The sequence below is a fragment of the Tympanuchus pallidicinctus genome, unplaced genomic scaffold (assembly GCF_026119805.1).
Source record: "Tympanuchus pallidicinctus isolate F22 unplaced genomic scaffold, pur_lepc_1.0 scaffold4, whole genome shotgun sequence".
In the NCBI taxonomy this organism is placed as follows: domain Eukaryota; kingdom Metazoa; phylum Chordata; class Aves; order Galliformes; family Phasianidae; genus Tympanuchus; species Tympanuchus pallidicinctus.
In genome coordinates, this window is record NW_026294758.1 from 47239440 (window position 1) to 47262995 (window position 23556).

Genomic DNA, 23556 nt, shown 5'->3' on the forward strand with positions numbered 1-23556 from the left:
CGGATTACTTTTTAAGTAGAAAAGAAACATCCTCTGCCTGTTTGTAATTGTGATGGACTCCCACTGATTACAATGCAGGCAGTTTTGTCTTGTATTCCATCAGTCTTTTCTTGTATCTCTCTCTCAAAACACGAGGTGAATATTCTCCTTTGCTTTGCCATGAAAAGAGAGCTGAGTAAGTGCTCTTTTTCACCTCTGCTCAGCAAAAGAGAAAGCTATGATTTTACATGATACTTAGAGTAAATCTGCACAATCCCACTGTTAATGCCCTGAAAGGTGCTGCGAAGCTATTCAGCTAGTGTTGAGGCACTATTATCATCTATTATTATCATGGATTGTGGCCTAAGGATTAGAAAACTAATTCTTCATTCCTTTCATATCCCAAATACCCACTGACTTGAGTGAAAATGATGCATATTCGAAGCATGCAGAATTGAGGCCTGGTTAGTATGACTGAATTGTGGGCTGACAGTAATATGCTCGTATATAAGGTTAAGACCTTTTGTTTAATTTATTATCAGTTGCTTGCATTTTTGCTGAATAGCAACTTACACTGAATTTTCTGTTTTGTAATTTTTCAGTAGCCGTGCATATATTCATCTAAACACCTTTCAATTGAGCATCAATTAATCTGCTTTAAAATTTGACATTGTGATATCCCATTTTGGAGTCAGTGAGAAATGTTGCTGCTGTTTATGAGCCTGTATTTTTGGTAAATACTTTATTTATGTATTAGGAAATGCAGTTAAGAGGTCTCTGACAGCAATAAAAAGATTCCTGTCACAGGCAGCAAATTTTCTCCTCCGAATTCAGAAAAAAAGCAGTGGGAAAAATAATAAAATATATTGGAAGGTTTCACTGATACTGTGACATTTAAAATGTTATTAAAAGGAAAATGCTAAGTGTCTTGAAAGAAAAAAGCAAACTGTACCTTTCATTTGATTAAACCTGAGATTAATGTGCTGTAGTTTGGATATATTCTCAATCTAAAGGAAGTGGTTTTGAGAATATCAGTGTAATGTCTTCCGTTTTATTCAGCAATCAATCTTTTTGGATCTAATTTGTTTATTTTTCTGTGTGTGTGTATGAACAAATAGTTTGAAGGAGAACTTTTTCCCTCAAGACCCCAGCTTTAGTAATGCAATGGTACTGTCTTGTATGTAATGGAATGTTGTAACTGCATAGTGATACTTTTCCTTAATACTATGTGGCTGAGACTGCAGCTCAGTTCCTTTTACTGTTTCCTGATAAAATACCTACATAAGTCAGCTGACAAAAAGAAGAAATTCCTCTAACAAAAACAGAGGACTTGCATCCAGTGTAAAGGATGTTGTTAGGTTTTCTCTCATAGGTCTAAAGAAACGAGCTGAAGAAGATTGGGAATTCTCTTCCTTGGGTTCAATGCTATGATAATGCATTTCCTTAAATTATTAATGAAAACATACTCTTTTTGTCAAAATACAGAGTTAAACATAAAAAAAAAAATAAAAAATCCTTAGTTTTGCCTTCCTGTTTTGCTTTTTTTTTTTTTCCAAATTGTTTTTGAGATCAATTGAGATCAATTGTTTCACAGATATGCTTTTGTAAATTACTTGTAAAGAAATAAGTAAAACTAACTTCAAAAATATTTACAGTTATTACTCAATAATGTTTTCCTGCTTTCATGAATGTTTCTTGCTTCTGTCCTTTTGCCATTATGAACTTATTGTAATGAAAACTACATAGATTAAGCAGCTTGAACTTCTATTCTAATATCTGAAAAGAAGTTCAAAATATATTACCTCCCACAGAAGAGTGTTGAATGAATTCCAACATATGAAATTCGTGAAAAATTGTATTGTTTTTGCATAATAATTTTTCTTGGTTCTTGAAATGAAAAATTAAGTTGCCATACATCTCTATAAGACAGAGCTTAAACTTAAGAGTTTTGCCTTTTTCAAGATGTTATTTAGTGTATTTTTCAAACTACCCTTGAACTTTTAAATTCAAGTCAAGGCTTGGCCAATTGTATTTCTTTCTCTTTGAGGTGTCTCATTATGCTTTCTGTCTCAGGCACTTTAAGTGAAACATCACCTTACATAAGCAAGCAACCAATTACATTATGCCTTATGATTTTGCTTTAATAAAACCTCTGTGACCGGGACCCTCAATTAACATGAGTGTCAGTTTGTCAAAACTGAGTCATTCAAGCATTTTTCTTTCCAGGTCAACTTCTCTTAAGTCCATAATTTCTTGTGTTTATAAACATGTCCTACTGTATTCTACTGTCTTTTCTTTAGCCGAATGCTGTACCTGTGAAAGGTCAAATGGACATCTCAGTGCTTATTTTGCTTCTGTCACTGATCTACATGGCTTTTTGAAATTTAAAAAAATCCATAGGAAAATACATTTGGGCTCTGTAAATAGTGGAATTTACTAATAGACTAAATGCCAACTGGCATCTGGCCTTTTACTCATGTAGTTTGGGCTAGAAGGAACCCCTTTCATAGGTATGTAAACAGCTGTGCTAAGAGCTTTTACAATGTCAGCTGTGAGTTATGTACCACATATTTACCACTTACATATTTACCAGTAGTCTCATGTATCTCAAAGATAATCTTATTGCTTTCCTGTCTTTAACATTTTCCTATCAGTAAACAATACCAACTGAGCTATATGTTTTTAAACAACTGTAAAAATAACACTTTGATGGTATTTGTAAGACAGTTTGCATGCTTGCTTGTTTGAAGCTTTAGTTGCCAATTTGTGCATTTGTGGATGCAAAGGGATGGGATACAGTGGGATAGGATAGAGCTGAAAGGAATATTCCTGTTCCTATGCGTGGCTGTTTCTGTTAATTTTTTTTTTTTTTTAATTTAAAATTGAATGAATCTAATCTGAAATTGGGCAGGGAACTGGATGAAAAAATACCACCTACACTCTTGTTTCTTTTCCACTTAGGTATGGCTTCAAAGGATTCCTGATCTTTTACTCCTTTCTTTTTTACTTCTAGTGAAACAGAAATCAAAATGTTGGTCTTTGTAAGATTCACAACAGCAAAATGCTCCTATATAAGTCTTCCCCATGAGAATGTGATTTATATTCACTCAACTCTGTGTCTGAAAATCTATTATTTTGGCATATGTTTCTTAAAATACTTGCAGGGCTTTTTTTTTTTTTTTTTTTTTTTTTTCTTTGTGGCTTGATGAAGGGATATTTGGGTTGTTTTGGTTTTTTTGTTTTTTTTTTGAGTTAGCCTGCAGAAAGATGCATTCAGCTCCAGATGAATTCTACGAGGTTTAGCAAGTAGAACAAGTATAATTTAGTTGCCACTTGAATAGTGAACAGTTTTCGCATGATATCAACCTTGTGTTCAGAAAGCCTCGAGTGTAGATGGTGACCTCAGTTTTTAGAAGATCAAAAAAGATATTTTAGAAAAGAATGGAGAAGAAGAGAAAGAAAGTGGAAAGACCAGAAAACATCAGGATCGCTGTCTTCCAAAAGAAAGCAGTGGAAGAGTTTCCAAATTTTTTGTTCTTCCTCTAATTTTTTCTATTCCATGTGGCTTTTGTGTCTATACCAACTGATGTGTTCAGTAATAGTTTATTTTAAAGGGGCATATAAAAATATTTACCTACTCTACAGTAACAGTAGAGTACAGTAACAGTAGCTTCTAATACTGGAGTGTCCATGTTCACTAAAACTAATGCAAATACTAAAGAGACACATTTCCATAGTAAATGAGTCTCTGACGCCTTTATTTCAGAGGATAAAGAATATTCAGTGTTCATTGCTTCATTTAAGTTGAAGAGTGAAAATCTCTGAAATATTTGGCATGCTACATTGATCAAGAACACATAAAGAGCAATCTGTAATGAGAGCTCTCTGAGAAGAGAGTATTGTCTCTGGGCTACATGTTTGCCTCTTCCACCTTTATGGAAGTTTGGTGACATCTTTAATCCACTAGTTCTGTCCCATCAGAACTGACATGCTGGTGTTCTCTGTGAATAGTGACCTCCCTGAAAAGCATATTTAAATTGGTTTTTATTGTTACTCCTTTTTGTTTACTTCTTTTTTTCTATTTATTTAATTGCATTTTTCACTTAGAGCTGCAGTATGTAGCTTTTCTTCCTTAAAATATACCTAACTCAACAGATGTATGAGAAAACAGAAATCAGATGAAGATATAGTTTATTACTTGCCTATTCACACATACACACTCAAAAAAGATCTGTTCTTAGACAGAATCTCTTTACATATGAGCAATATACAGAATACACACTTCCTTGTAATCTATTAAGTATAGTAAGCCTTTTAGCTTACAGTAAGCACAAAGATAAAAAAAACAATACACTTCAGGCTTACTTATGGTCTGAAATTGTATTTTTGTTTACAGTTATGCTTACAACATGCAAGGTCTTAAAACTGTAGTGGAATTTGCCTGAAATACCTAAAGAGAAGATACTGCAGTGGAACCAACTGACTTCAGCAAGCTTTGGACCAAATACTAATTGACTAGCTGGGCAAACAAGCATCAACTTACTATGCAATAAGCTATAATAGTGTTTATAATCTATGCAATACATATAAACATAGTCTGTCATTGTTTACTGGAACAAAAATTTCCAAGACACTATCATTTCATAGTGTTAACTGTTAAAGTAGAAATTAATCCCAGCCTTCAGATGTCTCGAGGAAAATACAGACTTGGACATGCAGCTAGGTAATCACCATGTCACAAAATGTACTCCATTCAGATAGAAATGGTTGCATTATAATGTAGTGCTACTCTGGATGCAGTGTTCTTCCCCATTTAACTACCGTAAGGGTTGAAAGCATGAAATGAACCTGAGCTTTTTAAATCTCAGCTGCAGCCTTCAATGTCCTTGTTGGTGAGCACCTGATGTCATCATTTTGAATGAAGTCTGACACTAATTATGTGTCATTCACAAGATTGCCGGTCAGGAGAGTCTTGGTGAATAAAAAGCTATTTAAAAGGTTTTTATGTGAGGTCTTACTCTCAATTTTTTAAAAGCCCTCACATCTCTTGTAAAGTAGCACCCTGCTAATGCTGTTGAGGAAGGGAAATGCTTTTTAAAAGACTATTATTAATGTTTGAAATGCATTGTTCTTGTTTGGAAGCCATATAAAGAACAGCTTCTACATTTGATCTTGTAATGAACACAAATCTGGGGAAAGATATTTTGTCCTTGTCAGACCATCTGCCTTGGTGCTGACACAGAACCTTCCAGGTCAGCTTATCAAAATATTCAAAATTAATTGAAAAATTTACATAAAACATTAGTAATTCATTTTGTCCTTTTTCTGCTGATAAGTAATTTTAAAGCTCTGCAAGATTATGGAGCAATTCAAAGATTTATTTTCTGGTCTTGTGTTGCAGATTGCTTGTTCCTCTGTAGTTTTCAGGGATGCAATTCTCTCCATTTGCATGCACGTATCCTCATATGACAGCATTCAGAAAGGGCTTATTCATTTCATTCAGATCACTTTCTCCAAAGATTAGGATTTAAATTTTTTGTTTGCCATGAATATGGTCAGCTCATTAATATTACTCTAGAAAGTAAGTCAAGCAGCTAGTCAAACCAGACTCAAACACTTGCTGTTGCAAATGGGATCCAAGTGAAACCAGAATATCTGCACAAGGCCAAGACAACATTCTGTACTGTCTTCAAGCAGGCAGTCTCATACCATTTGCATCTTCAGCACATTCAGGTACGTTAGATTTTCTCAGTCTGTTCCCAAAGACTCAGTGAACTACAAGGAGCAGGCGGTAGTTCTTCACATTTACAGAGCTGCATTTCTGTTACAAGGACACTTTCTGTTTTTTCTCCTGCATCACTTAGAGGGAGCAAGCATTATCAAGCTTTTGCTTCTGCAGTCTGGAATGGAAGAAGGACAGTGCAGAAAACTAGCGTGATGACATGGTGGACTTTGCGGAATGATTGCAATACAAAAGGTGCACTGTAAAACAGACAAATGAAAAGCAATACAAGCAGGAACAAAACATGAAACATATATTTACACAATATAAAATTCAGCCTGGCTAACAGTGTGTCTGATTGGGAATTTAATATTACCAACTGTAATGAAAACCCTCTCTAAAATCTAATGACTGAAAAAGTGAGAAAAAAATGAGGGTTAGATGTAGAAAAGTGATCTTACCTGAATGTCTAGCACTGGAAAAAGTATCTTTACTGAAATACTGATTCTCTACTTCATATCCAGTATTAATCAGAGGTAGTTGAAAGGGGACCAGAGTAATTATCAGTGCAAAAAGAAAAAAAACCCAAACTGCATTTTTTTAAAAGAAAATACATCTATATGGTTATGTGCAATTAGTCATGGGCAGATGTGGGTGAGCCATGGATTAACTGGCAGTTGTAAAGTATGGCTATGTAGTTTCTTTTGTACTGATTATAGAATATTTTCTAAGAGTATTTTTCCCAAAATAAAAGTATTAATATATATCTTGGGTTTTATTGATGTTTTTTGAGGGTCTTACGAATTAGTAACAGTAATTAACAGTAATGGCAATTGTGATCAGAATTATGGCAGACTTTTTCTACCTATGCTTTTGAAAACATACATGCACTGAATAAAGCATAATAAAAGGTATGTATACATTATTCTAGAAAAGAATAAGTGAAAAATAGCTTGTTTCTTTTCAAGTATGAGTAAAAGGAACAGGAGAAATTTTGCGTTAATGAATTACTATTCTTACAGGCATCCAAAAACTTCAAACTAGATTTAGATATTGCTCAGTAGAATGTGCAACAGTTGAAACTGGTGGAATTGATCTTATTTAGTAGAATTGTAAAAACTTAATTTGTAACAATCATAACTATTTAAGTCTAATTGAAATGAAGTCTACACAAAATTACTGATTTCAAACAGAACAGATGGTTTTTAGTATTCTTGAGGATGAAGTTTACTATGGGAGCATGACAGCTGAAGAACTGTTTTGGTTTTTTTTTGGTCACATAAGCTTAGGTTTCTCTGCAGATGTAGAACTTGATTAAGTGTAGAAATACTGCCACATGATTATTGGTTACCCATAGGGATTAGATACCAATGTTATGGGCTCTAGTGATTAACTCATTATTTTTATACCTCATACAAATACTTACAGCAGAAACGTAAAGAAATATTTCAGAAGTCATTATAATACCACTGGGGTTGATGATCTCTGTTCAAGCAAATAGGTGTAAGGTGATTACACAGAGATTTATGACTTCTTTCTTCACTTCTCTCAATAGCATCAATAAGGCAGAGGAGACTGACATTTTCCTTTCTGGGTTTTATTGTTGATGTGTATGTTAGGTGATACTGACAGATGCCTCTGTTCAGCCAAAGCCTGAGCTGAGATAATGGTGGCTAGCTCTGGGCACAGTGACGATCCTTCCAGAGAGGCTAGGTGGTGTTGAGATCTGAGCTGACTGGTGACTTTGGGCCTCATTTGCACTTTGTAAATTAGCAGTACAATGTTGTTTCCTAATTCAGCCATATGCTAGGGAGATAAATACACTCTTATGTTCTCAGTGGTTCCAACTCAGCTGCAATGCCAGGCTTTCCTCCCTTCCACAGAGGTGTCCAGCCATAGCAGACTAGAGATCCCTGCAAGTCCAGTCACTTTTCTGTTCAGTGTTTGCTGTTACAGTTTGCTGTGTTTGCCTTTCCTTCCAACCATTTGTCTTTGTCTTTTCTAGTTTGAAGGCTGCAAGAAGGCCTTTTCCAGGCTAGAAAATCTCAAGATTCACTTAAGGAGTCATACAGGTGAAAAGCCATATCTTTGTCAGCACCCCAGCTGCCAGAAGGCCTTCAGCAACTCCAGCGACCGTGCCAAGCACCAGAGGACACACCTGGACACTGTAAGGAAGTGGAAATAGCATTGTAGTTGCCTGTGCATTAGACTCTGTGCTCTTTTCTGCTAGCTTGGTGGTAGCAGATAGCTAATAGCCATAGAGATAGGAGAAAGTCCTGCTAGGGCTTTTCAAGTTGACTAAAAAAGCCATAGCTCCATGGGCTTTATTGAAGGAAGAGGGAATGGCTTCCTCCCTCATAAGTGAGATGTAGGAAAGAAACCTGAGGTCAGTATTGAAAGACACCATCTGTGATAATAACTGGTATAAATCACTCTGACAAAAACTCCATTGAATGTTAGAGGCTGGAGCACACCAGAAAGACAACAGAGGAAGAATTTTCTGAATCTAAAATTTTCATACCATAAATTGTTACTTGTGAATTTGATTCACAGCCAAGATTTGTTTAATAAATCTTTTGTTTCACAACAAAAAAAGGTCAGGTTTCATCAGTAACAAGCAGTTTCCAACGGGCAGAAGTCCAGAAGAATGAGAACAATGCCATTTCAAATGAACAGGCTGTCACAAAACTTAAATGATAGTTTTTGGAAAGTTGATAGTATGGTTGATGTGTTGATCAATTGCACAAGCGTGCTCTCAAAAATGCTTTACGAAATGGTTGAATTGTGAAATAGCTAGTTTTAGCATTCAGTATATTCTGCTCATCCAGTACTCGTGGGTCCAGCAATTCTTTAGAGAAGACAGGTTAAAACAGGTAGAAGGAGGGAGTTGTTAAGATGTTCGTTAATCTAGTGATTTAGATTATTTGGGCTTTATGTCTTTTTAGAAAACTGTGAAGGTATTACAGAACAGGCATCAATCTGAACTAGTGTTATTAGAGAAAATGAGCCTAAGGTCCTTGTCTTATACTTCACAATAAAACATGTGTTTTCAATACTTTATTATTCAGTGTTTGCACTGCAAAAAAAAAAACACTGGTTTTTGCTTGCTCTCTATGTAATGTAGTAAGCTAACACTTTTTCTTGTTCTTTTTTTCTGAAGCGGATTCTTCTATAATCCTAAACAGTCTATCTGGGCCTTTACTGCAATTTCTTTACCTGATACACTAAAGAATGTAATTACTGATTAAGTCAAAGATTGCTCTGAGGGTGGAAGAATTGTGAGTATACCTAACAATATTCATTGTACTGATTCAAAAGGTAATAATGAAAGATGCCATAGTGAATGCTTTTCCTTTGGTTTTTCTTCCATATTAAACTTACTTTCCTCCTTTCCCTTTCTAATAAATTTCTGAGCCTTGAGCTTCTAATAACGCCAAAATTTTGTTTTGTAGTAATGTGATTTGCAGGCTCAAGAGGGATTATCATGAGTTAAAATAATCCGCAATTTAACGCCTGCTTGTTTATACCTTTTTTTTTTTTTTTTTGACTTAGAAACCTTATGCATGTCAGATTCCAGGATGTACTAAACGATACACAGATCCAAGCTCCCTGAGAAAACATGTGAAAGCACATTCTTCCAAAGACCAGCAAGTTAGGAAAAAGGTAAATTTTCTATTGTGTTAGCAAGTACAAATATTATATGGAGAAGTCAGTATTCTAATATTAGATGTGTAATTCATATTAAGTGCCTTCACTGATTTCACACTGTTGATGAGAAAAACCATTAATGGAAGGTAATAAAATTATCATTCTTATATAGATCGTAATTTTTTGTTTGACTTTATGAGGCTGTCTTCTTTAGTACTCTTTATTTGCTGATATGATGATTCATTAGTAAACCTACATAATGAGCAAAATTTAAAGTGATTTTTGAGAAGAGAATTTTTTGTTGTTATTATTGTGACATCTGATTGCTATATAATGTTATGAAATCCAAGCCCATCTCAAATGGAAAGATGGATTTTCAGGATGGATGGGCAGTGTGTGATTCAAGCTGTAAAGACACGTCCAAATAACAAGACATTTCACAACACTAGATCCCTTTGAATGTCAGCTCTGAGTCAACAGTTATTTGTATGCAGAAGTGTGTCTTTGAAGAGCTGAGCTCTGACCTAAGGGAATGATGTGGATTTTTTCTGAGCATTTTTTTTTTTTAATGTTACATTAATCACTGGCATTATTTCATTAGTTTAGATCACAGTGGAAAAGAAATATAAGCTCTCATTTTAAAGGAAAGTAATTGGATATTAGGAAGAATTTCTTCTCAGAAACATTGGTTAGACGTCACTGTCCCTGGATATGCTCAGGGAGAGGGTAGATATAGTACTTACAGACGTGGCTTAATGGGCAATATTGGTGATAGGTGGACAGTTGGGCTGGACTGGATGATCACAGAATCACTAAATTGCAGGGTTTGGAAGGGACCTCAAGAGACAATCGAGTCCAATCTCCCCTCTAAAACATTTACTCTATAATATGTCACACAGGTAGGTGTCCAGATGGGTCTTTAAAGTATTTGTAGGAGGAGACTCCATAACCTCGCTGTGCAACCTGTTTCAGTACTCTGTCACCCTTACCATAAGGAGAGTGACAGTGACTCCCATCTTAGGGATCTTTTCCAACCTTAATAATTCCATAATTCTATGGTTCTATAATTCTGTCATCCTGATAACAATGTAAGTTGTGTGAATTGGTATAGAAATAGATAAATCTTTGAGATATTACCCCATCTAAAAGGAGTTCTCATTTAAAAATTTTAAACTTAATGTACAGCTTTTCATGGTGAGTAGCAAAATGTGTTATTTTGCACAACATAGGAAAAGGAAGAGGATAGTCTTAAAAGCTGCAGCATGCAAATCTGAGTAGTAAATTTTGATTAAATTGTTTGTTCTGACCAAAAGCAAGACCTGGCAGTAGAGATCTTAATATCAGCTTGTGAGGAACTGTCCTGTAGTATTAACAATTAGAGGCCTCTGAACTTAGGAGTGCTCACTCTGAAATTGGAGACTGGGTAACCATGCACTTGTTCATGTGTGTGCTGACTATAGGCAGGACTGCTGAAGCTGGTCTTTGAGCACTGCCCTGCCTTTCACAGGAGGACAGCACAGCTGTCCAGCCACTAGCTGTTACAGATTTCACAGGCAGATAAAGTAAGTGACAAGCAAGACTGCATTGTAAGAAATTTGTGTGAAATAAAATTGTCATAATGGGCCTGAATACAAATGATCATAGAATGGGTTGAGTTGGAAGACACCATAAAGATCATCTACTTTCAATCACTTTTTAGTGGGTAGGATTGGCACCATCAGATCAGGCTGCCCAGGACCTCATCCAGCCTGGCCTTGATCATCTCCTTGATTCCATTCCAGGAATGGAACATACACAGCTTCTCTGGGCAACCTCTTCCAGCACATAACTACCCTTACATCTAACCTAAATCTCCCCTCTTTTAGTTTAAAACCATTCCCTTTTGTCCTATCAGACAATTTATAAAGGACTTTCCAACTTTCTGTAAGCTCTCTTTAAGTACTTGAAGGCTGCAATGAGGTCTCTCTGGAGCCTTCTTTTCTTCAGACTGGGCAAGTCCAGCTCCCTCATCCTTTGTAGGAGAGATGTTCCAGCCCCCTGATTATCTCTGTGGCCCTCTCTGGACCCTTTCCAACAAGTCCACAGCTGAGGACCCCAGACCTGGACACAATATTGCAGATAGGGTCTTACAAGGGGAGAATAAAGAGAGAGGATCTCCTCCCCCTTCTTGCTGATCACTCCTGATGCATCCCAGGATACCTTTGGCCTTTTGATTTGCAAGCACACACTTCTGGTTCACGTCAAGCTTTTCATCCACCAGGATCCCCAAATCCTCATTATATTGTTATTTTAACTGAAAGTAAAATAGTATGTTATCTCCTGTCTTTGATGATGTCTGCTTTCAACATTTTGTGGAATTTTCCTTCTAATGTTTCAATCGCTATGTGTTTTTGTTAATTTACCATTCTCTTTTTGTGCCAAACAGATTAAGTCTGGACCTTTCTACTCCTTGCTTCGATCTATGGTCACATTTTAGCCTTAAAATTGCTTATTTTTACAGCCCTCTTTGATAAGTGTGTATCTCTGCCAGGTCACCTGAGATACGTTAATATATGGAAAGGCAAATGAGCCAAACCTACAAAAAGAAAACAAAAAAAAAACAAAGAATAAACTACATGGCGTCCATCAAGCCAGATACTTGAAGTGTGAATAAAGTTTGCCATGTATAATGTTTACAAGGTGCAGTTACTGGACCATTGAGAACTTATAATTACTAACTCATATCATACTTAGGCATTTAGAATATTTTCTGGCAGTAATAATAATAAAAAAGTAAGAAACGATAAACCTTTTTAGGCAGAATTAAGATTATTTATGATTTTAATTAAAAGTGAAAATTGGCTTAGTGTCAGAAGAGTCTTTAAAAAATGTGAATTCATCAAAAATAACCATAAAAATTCCAACGTGATAAAGGCACTGTGAAATAATAGTTCCAACCCTGGGATCTATTCTGTTGAAAAGAAGGAAACCCTTTGCTGTCACACCTCGTTAGTCATGGATTCATTTAATATATTGTGCCTGAGTGCTTTTTAATCCTGCTTATAACCTCCCCCAACACACTAGGTGACATTATTTTGGTGTTTTACGTTGTTGGCTCTCCACGACTCTGTGAAAATGTGTCTTTGATGTTGCATAGTCTTAAAATAGCAGGATAAAGTATGTTCACAACAGAAGAGACAGCTGCTTGCTGTACAAAACTCCAGTTACGTAGTTTATAGCCCAGATTTTCTCAATCTGTCTTCAAAGCTTCGACCCTTTCCTTGTTCTCTTAAGACCTGACCGAATGATGCAGTGTGATACAGATCAATATATATCTTTGCATTGTTTTAAGCCGGACATGTTTATGACTTTCCATGTAAGGCAAAAATGTCTTTTCTGCAACTCTTGTAAGGAAGCTGCTGTTTCCCTTCTTTTCCCAAACTGTGATTTCTAGCCATGCACTGAGTTTATTCATCAGTGAGTTTCTCCCGCTAGTGGTATGAAATCATGTACCCTAAGATTCCGGCACAAATACATTTAACTTGTGCATTTTAGTAGATAGTACAGTAAGCTTCCATTTACTAAAGGACATCAGTTAAATGAAAGGAGACATCATCTCTACTTAAAAAAAAAGTGTAATTTGTAACATTATTTATAAACCTGAGGACATGCATATATATAAATATCAGGAATAGATGTTTAAAATGTCTGGGAAAGCACTCTAAGTATAATCACAGAATTGCAGAATTGTAGTCACTGATATGGACCTTTCAAGATCAAGTCCTTACCCCCCTGCTGAAACAGGCTCCAAGAGTAGGCTGAACAGGTAAGCAATCCAGTAGGCTTTGGATATTTCCATAGACGGTGACTTGCTCTATCACCCTCAAAGGAACAAAATTTCCATCTGTTCCAGTTTGGGTTTGTTACCTTTTGTCAGCACTCTTTTCAGCACCACTGAAAAGACTGTGGCCCCATCTACTTGATACTCGTCCTTCAGATGCATATAAGCATTGATAAGATCCCCTTTCAGTCTTCCCCAGAATAAACAGACTGTTCTCTCAGCCTTTCCTAGCAAGGAAGATGCTGAAGGCCCCTAATCATCTTTGTGGCCCTTCACTGAACTCCTTCTAAGAGATCCCTGGCTTTCTTGAACTGAGGAGCCCAGAACCAAACACAGTACTCCAGATGTGGCCTCACCAGAGCAGAGTAGAGTGGGAGGATCACCTCCCTCGACCTGCTGGACATGGCCTTTTTAATACACCCCAGGATACCATTGGCTTTTTTGGCCACAGGGGCACACTGCTGACTCATGACCAGCATATTGTCCATCAAGACAACCTGGTCCTTCTCCACAGAACTTTTCTCCAGAAGATCATCTCCTAACCGGTACTAATGCACGTGGTTATTCCTCCCCAGATGTAGGACTCTACACTTGCCCTTGTAGAACCTCATCAGATTCGTCTCCACCTTATCTCCAGTCATCCAGGTCTTGCTGAAGGGCAGCACAGCCTTTTGGTGTGTCAGCCACTCCTCTCAGCTTTGTATAATCAGCAAACTTGCTAGGGTGCACTCTATCACTTCATATAGGCCGTTGATCAAGATTTGAACAGAAATGGTCTCAGCAACAACCCCTGGGGATCACCACTAGTTACAGATCTTCAAATAGACTATGCTACTGATCACAATCTTCTGAGCTCCGCCTGTCAGCCAGTTCTTAACCCACCCCAGTAATCTGTGTGCACAATACTCAGTCCCTACTCTAAAAATATTTTGTTGAATTAAAAAGCAGTACTTCTTATTTTAAAAATGTAAAAAATGCTGACTTTGTCTGGAGTTCATCTTCTCTTGCAGAAGACCGAAGAAGCTCTTACAACAGAGTGAAAGAGTGTCAGTCAGTGGCAGAAAACTAGACAGCACTCAGAATGAGAGCTAAAGGAATACTGCTACGAATGTGAATGTACAGCATGGCCCTGGACTACAAACAATTTAAAAACATGTCCTCTTAGTAATTTTCTGCTTTCAACTTTGGAAGAAAAAGAAACTGAAAAGATTTTTTTTTTTTAAATTGAATAGTTACCATGTAGATCTTGCTATCAGTAGAATATACTGGAAGCCAAAGGCCATGTGAGTTTTAAAAGGATTAAGGTATTTCTGTAGATAATGAGAGTACCTGTGGCTCATAGAATCACAGAATCACAGTCATAGATTCACAAGGTTGGAAACGACCTGCATCATCTAGTCCAACCATCCTCCCATTACCATTGCTACCACAAGTCTCTAAACCGTATCTCATAGTTCCTCAACCAGTCGCCTGCCAGGGACGGCGACTCCACCACTTCCCTGGGCAGCCATTCCAGTGCTTGACTACTCTCTGAGAGAAGAAGTTCTTCCTTATGTCTAACCTAAGCTTCTCCTGGTACAACTTGGGGCCATTTCCTCAGGTCCTGTTTGTTGCCTGGGAGAAGAGGCCAAACCCCTCCTCACCACAACCTCCCTTCAGGAAGTTGTACAGTGCAGTGAGGTCTCCCCTGAGCCTCCCGTTTTTCCAGACTGAACAATCCCAGCTCCCTCAGCTACTCCTCATAAGACTTGTGCTCCAGACCCCTCATCAGTTTCATTTCCCTTCTCTGGACACATTCCAGGGACTGTGTCTTTTTTGTAGTGAGGTGCCCAAAACTGAACACAGTTCAGTTCAACACAAGGTACAGTCTCACCAGTGCTGAGTGCAGGGGGATGATCACCTCCCTGCTCCTACTGGACGCACTATTTCTAATGCAGGCCAGGATGCTGTTGGCCCTCTTGTCCACCTGGGCACACTGTGGCTCATGTTCAGCCAAGCATCAAACAACACCCCCAGGTCCCTTTCCTCTTCACAATCATCTAGCCACTCATCCCCAAGCCTATAGCACTGCATGGAATTATTGTGGCCAAAGTGCAGGACCTGGCACTTGGCCTTGTTGAATCTCATCCCATTCACCTCAGCCCAGTGATCCAGCGTATCTAGATCCCTGTGAAGGACCTCCCTACCCTCAGGCAGATCGACACTACCTTCCAACTTGACGTCATCTGCAAACTTACTGAGGATACACTCAATCCCTTCATCTAGGTCATCAATAAAGATATTAAACAAGATGGACCTCAGTATCGACCCCTGAGGGACACCTCCTGTAACAGGTCACCAGCTGGGCTTAGATCCATTCACCACTCACTACTCGTAAGGCATGGCCCTCCAGCCAGTTCCTTACCTAAAGAAGAGTAGTTCAAGCCGTGGGCAGCCAGCTTTCCCAGAAGAATACTGTGAGAGACCGTGTCAAAGGCTTTGCTAAAATTTAGATAGACTACAACAACAACAGCCTTTCCCTCATCTACCAGGCTGGTCAACCAATCACAGAAGGAGATGAGGTTGGTCAAGCATGACCTGCCTTTCATGAACCTGCGCTGGCTGGGCCTGATCTCCGGGACACCATGCACATGCCATGTGATCTCACCCAAGATGATTTGCTTCATAACTTTCCCTGGTACCAAGGTCAGGCTGACAGGCCTGTAGTTCTCTGGATGCTCTTTGTGGCCCTTCTTGTAGATGATGGTCACATCGGCAAGCTTCCAATCCTCTGGGACCTCCCCAGATAATCAGGGGCGCTGATAGATGGCATGAGCGGCTCAGCAACCACCCCCACCAGCTCCCTCAGAGGCTTAGGATGAAGCCCATCTGGTCCCATGGACTTGTGACAGTCCAGATGGAGGAGGAGCTGTTTGTCTCCAACTGAATCACCAGGGGCGTATTCTGCATTCCATCCCAGACTTCCAGATCAGGGCATAATATGCCCTGAGAATAACTGATCTGCCTACTAAAGGCAGATGTAAAGAAGGCATTGAGGACCTGTCTCGCTCCAATTTATAGGAGGGAGATGAGGTTCTTTAATATCTGTATACCCGGTGTGAGATTAAGAAACAACGGTTCATATGTTGTTCCATCCAATTTATTACTAAGACCTAATCAGGGAGACGGGGAAGGGAAGGAGTGCGATAGAAAAGATGGAAAAGAAGCAGGAGTTGCGTAAAGCGGGGAGAGTCACCAGCAGGATCCAGCAGCGGTCCCGTTGCACGGTGTTTGAAGGTCCCGGGCAGAACGCAGCAGAAGACGGGGAGCAGCAACGTGGCCGGCACTGGGCAGCAGGCAGGTAGACGAGGAAAGCGAAGTCGAAGGAAGTCGAGGAGCCAATTCTTGAAGCAGCAACAGAGGTCAGGCAGCAGGCTCAGGAGAGTTCAACAGTATGCAGGAATCACCTCAATCTTCAGGAATCCTTCTATCTTCAGGAATTCCTCTCTCTCTGTTCTTCTTCATGAGGAATCTGTTGTCAGAAACCTGCCGTTCTTCATGAGGAATCTGTTGTCAGAAACCTCCATTCTTCTTGAGGAATCTGTTGTCAGAAACCTTCCCGTTCTTCATGAGGAATCTGTTGTCAGAAACCTCTCGTTCTTCATGAGGAATCTCTTGTCAGAAAACCTGTCCTCATGCTTTTCAGTTCCTCTTTTATCCTCCTTGTTCTCCTGCCTACGTGACAAGGATGGGCCTTGAGCAAGAGTCATTGAGTACCCCCTGAGATGGCCATCATCCGGAGATAGGTCCACACAAAGGAGCACTTCACAGCTATTTAGCTGCAGCTCATCTCGCTCTCGTTGCCCCTGGCCTTGTCCATCTGCATTCCCCCAGACAAAGGATTTCACAAGCCTTGCTCGGGACTTGTCTGGACTTGAACAAGTCCATCTGTGTCCCCAGCAAGCTTTGAGACACAGAAGTTAACAGAATAATAACTTACAGAGTAGTATCTTACAGGACCTTAGCCTTCTCCATATCCTCAGTGGTTACATTCCCCACTGTATCATGTAAATGATGGAAATTCTCCCTGGTTCTAAAGGCAGGTTTAAAAAATAAACACAAGATTTGCAAGGGATATCATGCTTCAAGTCAACATCTAGCAAAATAAATTAGGGAAAAGCTTGATTATTTTGTGCAGCTAATTCAGTCTTCGTTATTCTAGAACGCTAGCCCACCAGTGAGCACTGTATATAACTTAAAGCAGTCTGAGTGGATCTTAAGTTTGATTTGAAAGAAATATATACTTCTAAATTGCTATTTTAAAATAACCTTCAGGCTTCCTCAATTAATGTATTTTCCTGCCTTTTTAGGTTTCTCATTCTATTTTTTGTAACCCTTTTCTTTTTAAATTTCCTTTCTTATTCTGTCTCCCAACTTTGTATCTCTGGTTCTTTAGGATATGCATCTCAAGCTAAACATCATAGACAGCTGAGGTGCATATGCTGTGGTAAGACCAATCAGAGTACTTTCTTGTAGACCACTACTGCTATATTTTCTCATCTGTCACCATCTTTCTTTCCTTCTTTTTTTTCCTTAGTTCAACTAAATTATTAATTGAGAAAGCATTTTGGTACAAATTAGCAAAGCCCACTTAAATGCATGGTATATTTGCTAATCTTTATCTAGATAATATTAATTAAGGATTTCATTAACTGTTTACCTTTTCTTTTCCCTTCGTATCAATAATTACCTAACAGCTGTTCAGCTTTTATGCGTCTTTCATGTATCTTCAGGTCTATCAGGACATAAGATTTTTGTCTTTTCAGGAGATTCTTTCCAAAAAGGAGATACAGTTTTCAGTTAAGTCTCTTCTTGAATTAGAATCTTAAACGCGAAAAAGCTGCAATATTTTGTTCCTCGGACTCTGTGGAAATATGTAGTATTTTTAATAGAAAAACTAATCTTTTCGAATTACTGATTAATTTCTACTTTCAAAAATACAGTAAAAATAGTGCAGTGTTTGGATGGCTTTGTTGAATGCATAAAATCAGGAGAGGGTAAGAAAATATAAGGATGAGCGAGGCAGGTATTTGCTTCAGCTCATCTCTGTATTATTTCTTGTTCTTACATAATGCTAAAAACTCTTTTCTCACTTCATAAAAACTGAGAACTGTGCATGTGTTGATACTTTTTGTTTCCATTATAACTGAAAATCACTGTTTCTGGTAAAAATAGCATCTACACTAAATTGGAGATTAATCTTTTTTTTCTGATACAAGCTGCAGTTCTTATTTGTGGAACAGCTTTATTAAGTAACGCTTCAGCATAGAGCTCTGCTTTGCTATCACAACAAATTCTGAGCGATTTTGTTTCTTGAGTCATCCAGTGACATCTTTAAGTAGTTAGAAAAATACATCACAAGTAAACTTATTTTCAGTTAATCTCACTTTGTGTTTTCAGCTAACAAAAAGTAATGTGTCAATTGACTATGCTGTATTTGAAAAAAATGAATCCATAGCTTTTTTAGTCAGTAACAATTTTTACTGAAACTAGTGACATTATACAGCATGATCATTAACAAGATTCAGAGCCAGTACTATTAGCTATGCAGTGACTTAAAACCAGTGTGAAAGGCAAATACCTGCCCTTCAAGAAGGCATGTTTGTTTTGAGAGTGAAGGCTTTCAGAAGTCTTGTACTTGCACAAGGTTAGGAACATAATGTTCTTAACATAATGTTTTTCATACAAGTGTGCCATGAAAAACACTTTGCTATTCTGCAGCATCTTACAAAAAAAACCCCTTTATTTTAAAAACTAAATGTTTAGTTCACTTTCAAATACTGAATTTGTGTCCCAGTTGAAGGTGGAGATCCTATGTGGACTTCATGTAGATTGTATCATGACCATTTGTGACTGTCTGCTGCCTTCTAAAAGCCATTCTCTTCAAATAACTGCATTTTCAAACAGACAATTTTTAAAAATGGAAAAAAAGTTGCTTTGGTTTCTTACACCTGTTTGGCAAGAGCAAGATCAGTTTGAAAGCATCTGTCTTGCCATCTGAACAGTGCAAAGTCTATGATTTTAGTTACAATTTTTTGTTTTATCTGTAATTATACCAGTGAACAACAGTTGTTATGCATGATAGAACTTTAAATCAGCATGTAGTTCCAGAAAAAGAGATTTTTTTCAATTAAGTGAAATGATAATAGGTAAGAATACAACTGTTCAGCTGCAGCTTTGTGGGGGAGTGGAGGGGTGGACAAGAAAAGAAAAAAAAAAAAGATAATTTGAGCAGTGCAGATAAACAAGACCAGCTAAAGGGAATGTACCATCAATCTGGGCTTCTCAGTCTGGACCTTCAGCTGAAGATAGCTTATACCAAGTGCTGTCACCCTTCAGCTGATCAGCCTTAGAGTACTTGACAGTTTTAACAATGTCCATACTGTGTTTGTGTGCTTAAATTATTTACAGATTGGATAATGTTAGGCAAACTGTGAGATAGTGAATGCTTAACCTACATCAGCTTAGCTCATTCCAGTGGGTCCTGGGGAAAGCATGCATGGGTCCAGCTGAACAGATAGCTTAAAACTTCAGCAGATCCATAGTATGGTAAATTAATCCTAAGTCTCTATTGGTTTTTTCAGTACCATTACAGAGGAGCACGGCAGCTAAAGCATGCACTGTCAGTCCTAACTGTACAGTTTTTCTCTTCAATTATGTATTTGTTTTTCACTCAGTATTGATCTAACACAACAATTTCTCTTGTATATATTTTCCTGACTTCTTCCAGGATAGAATTTTGTGCTGCCTGTGCCAGAAAGTAAGGAGCACAAAGGAATAACTTCGAAAAATGTAGTCCAAATAACATTTGTGAAAGTTTTCTGCCCTCAATGGTGATGTTTTATGAATTGTCCTGGATTTGGTATAGCTACCACATCACTGAAACACAACTCAGGAGACAGACATCCATGCAGAGCAGACTTGCACTTCAAGCTTACTCCATTTCTAATGAATAATCTTCCATTTTTGTACAGATTGGTCAGTGATGTAATGCTAGCTTGTTTTGGAGAGTTGTCACAGCACTCTCCCAACAAAGAAGACTTTCTACAAGATTTCCTCCTGTGACATCTGATTGGAAGAAAATCTTTTCAGGTGTTATCACACTGAGGAAGGGAACAGGCAAACAGGATTTCTCTAATCCTGCTGCTTTTCATGCATGATTTCTTGCATTTTTCATTTGTAACTCTTTGAAAAACAGACCAGCTAGCAATGGCTGGAAAAATTCATAATACTCTTCCTTATTACAATAAAGAAAAAAACTCTACGCTGTACTGCTTGGATGAAGAAGTAGACTATTACACCTCGCTGTGTCTGCTTCAGTTTTGGTCCATGTTAGAGGCTAGTGGAGTAGAGCAGACTACGTTTATGTGGAACATATTAGAAGTAAGGAAATAAGTGCCCGGATTGTCTGGCCAAAGCAATTGCCAGAATTGCCTTGCAAAGTGGCCTAACTAGTAGTGCCATCCAAAAAGGGGGTGCTTTACAGAGGTGACCTTGCACAGCTAATAATGATCTTGCAGATGTTGCTCTCCTGCCATTGTGCAGGACCCATATTTATAAAAGGAAATACTAAATCCAGAGGGATTGACAGGCTTGAGCAGTGGACCCAGGTGTACCTCATGAGATAGCACCACATGGTCAGATAATGTAGTTAGCAAATACATCAATCTCCCAGCATAATAATACAGAGTTCTTGATTCTTGCAGTTCTGCTTACTTCATGATGTTCATTGTTTGCACTGTTTTAGAGTCGAAGCCATCTTTTTTCATTGTGAGTACGTGTTGATTTTACAGCACTTTACTACTACTAGTAGTACTACTAGAACTGGTAGTAGCTACCAGTTTGTTGTAAGTTCTTGGAATGAACAACATTTTATGACAGAATTTAAATGTAATGGTAAATAGAAAACAAAATCGATATTTTCTGGCTTTTGCTAATATTTTTTATTTCATTTTGCAATACATTTCATTTCATTCAATTTCCGATCATTTCTCAATGTTTGAACTTTTCCAAACCAAGGAAGACAATGCTTAATGCAAATCTTACAGGAAATAAAGTCTTTTTTCTTTTCTCTTTCTAAATAATTGATAAGGAACGAGAGTTAGAACGTTGTATCATTGGAATCTCAGCAGGCTGTTACAGCACTAATGTAGTTACTCGCAACATTGCTCATTCTGTGACTATATGAATCTGGAGAAACTGCTCTGTCTATGAATACCTGCCTTCTGGAGAGCAAAAAGCTTCTGTCCAGGTTGCACAGTATGAGTCCAGTAAGCTTCTGCATCTTTCAGATTTCATTGAACTTTTCAATTTCTAAGTTCAAATTTAATTGCTAAAAGTGCAAAGGGGAAAGAATGTAGAGAAGAGGAAGTAGATCTATTTTCTTGCTTTTAGAGCAGTTAAATATGAGGATATTTTCCCTTATTTGTTTTAGACAAAGGCAATTTAAAAGATGCCATTAATTCAAAAAGAAGTGCATTCAGGGGCTAAGGTTCAGTGAGCAGTGCCCGTGGCAACTATGAGACAGAAAAATAAAAATCAGATAAGAGTAAGTGTTTTAATCCTCAACTTTAATCCCTTTACTTCCTGTTTTCGAAATGAAATCAGGCACCATGGAGTGCAGCAGTTTCTCCTGAAAGGGATGCTGGCAAAAAAGGGATTAGGAATGAGCAGTGGTGTTTAAGGAATTTATCCACACAATTTATTGCAAAACTTTGGAAACCACAAATGACCAATTCTTTTTAGCATGGTCACTGCAAAATACAGACCTTGAAAACAGTGGAGAACTTACTGTGGCTGTAGCTGTTTTCCCAGATTCTGTAGCTTAGTAAACAAGTCATACCTTGCAAGTAGGTTCTGTCCTGTGGATGTGCTTTTGCAGCAGGCACAGCATGACTACTGTATGTGTCTGGAGAAAACAGTCATGGTGTGTGGAATGGAGTTTTTCAGAAGTTGTGTGTAGTTTGGGAAGCAGTTGTGATTTCCTGACTCCTGCTAAGCAGCAAAGCTTACCCATGTCTGATGCCAGTCTGCTAAGCAGAAAAGTTGAGAACATTTTTGATGGTCTACCATTTCTGATGATGCAGCAGTAGTTACTCCTAAATAGCGACTCCCATACATACTGAGCAGTGAAAAAGAGTGAAATTATTCCCAGCAACTATTGTTATCCAGTGGGGATACTTAGAAGTAATTTCTTAGTAATTTCGTGCCAGTTTCTCTGTACTTGTACAAATCAGTGTAACACTCATTTCTTGCTCAGGAAATTTCGTTACATGTATGTTAAGTGCATGCATTTTCCTTCTAAAAATTGTGTATTTTAATGTGCAGTACATGCATGTGTGTATATATTTGTACATGTAAATTTATAAAATCTGTATTTCCTACTCTTGTGGTTGTAAATATGAAATGACAATAATCTCTGCTTTTTAGAGGTTTAGAAATATCTTCAAAAGTCAGATCACAGCTGTCTTACAGTGTTTGTTTCACTGTTTTTATTTGCTTTTGTTGACGATCCTTTATCTTTTGTGGACTTACATAGGCATTAATATTGGCTACTGGGCAAGCCAGAAAATCTATGTTTGTATAGCCTTACATGATAGATTCATTCTCACTGTCAAAGAGCTTGCAAGTCCAAAAAAAATTTCCTAATAATGCAAAATAGGCTTGCACTCATTTACTGTTCGTGTTATGTAATGTTAGTAACTTGTGTGTATTTTGTTCACACTTCCTTACTCTGCTCACTGTTTTATCCATAGTGACTGCCATCCAATTACACAAAACTGATTAGTTTCTTACTCGTCAAGAAAAAAAAGTCACAACTTTACTAAGACAGCATCCATAAAATTTTATTTTTTATGAAAGAATCCTGATTTTTAGTAGCTCAGATTTTTTTTTATTTATTTTTATCACAGATTCCATATAAAATTAAAGTTATATAATACAAAAAAATTATAATTGATAAGAATTTGATTCTAGAGATACTTGTCACTTTTTTCATATTCATCTCCTCTAATGAAAAAAACACATTACTCATATTAGCATTAAAAATAAAATAAACAGTAACAGTGAATATCAGACAACCATTCATGCTACTCTGGAAGAAACATCTGGACCTATTGCAGCTTGTAAATATGGATAATGAATAAAAAGCATTTGTCAGAGTCTTTCTCACCTCCTTTTGTTTCCTCTTTCTTTCTTTTCTATAATTTAGGTATGTTCTAGAATAATAAATATATCTCAAAAAGTTAATTCATGTTTAGGTTTAATAATGAATCACTGGATTTTGAAGAGAAGAGATAAACTTCAGCATACATAGTCTGCAAATGTAACCTTTGTGTTATAGTCACCA

At 37.6% G+C, this 23556-nt stretch overlaps 1 protein-coding gene across 2 annotated transcripts in view; it reads left to right on the forward strand.

Moving 5' to 3' along the window:
• Window positions 1-23556, forward strand: part of GLIS3 (GLIS family zinc finger 3) — a 150093-nt gene that overhangs the window by 101298 nt on the left and 25239 nt on the right. For both annotated transcript variants that reach the window (XM_052700934.1, XM_052700935.1), the window contains exons 4-5: window positions 7707-7868; window positions 9254-9364. In XM_052700934.1, coding sequence (XP_052556894.1) covers window positions 7707-7868; window positions 9254-9364 — 273 coding nt within the window. The remainder of the gene's footprint in view (window positions 1-7706; window positions 7869-9253; window positions 9365-23556) is intronic.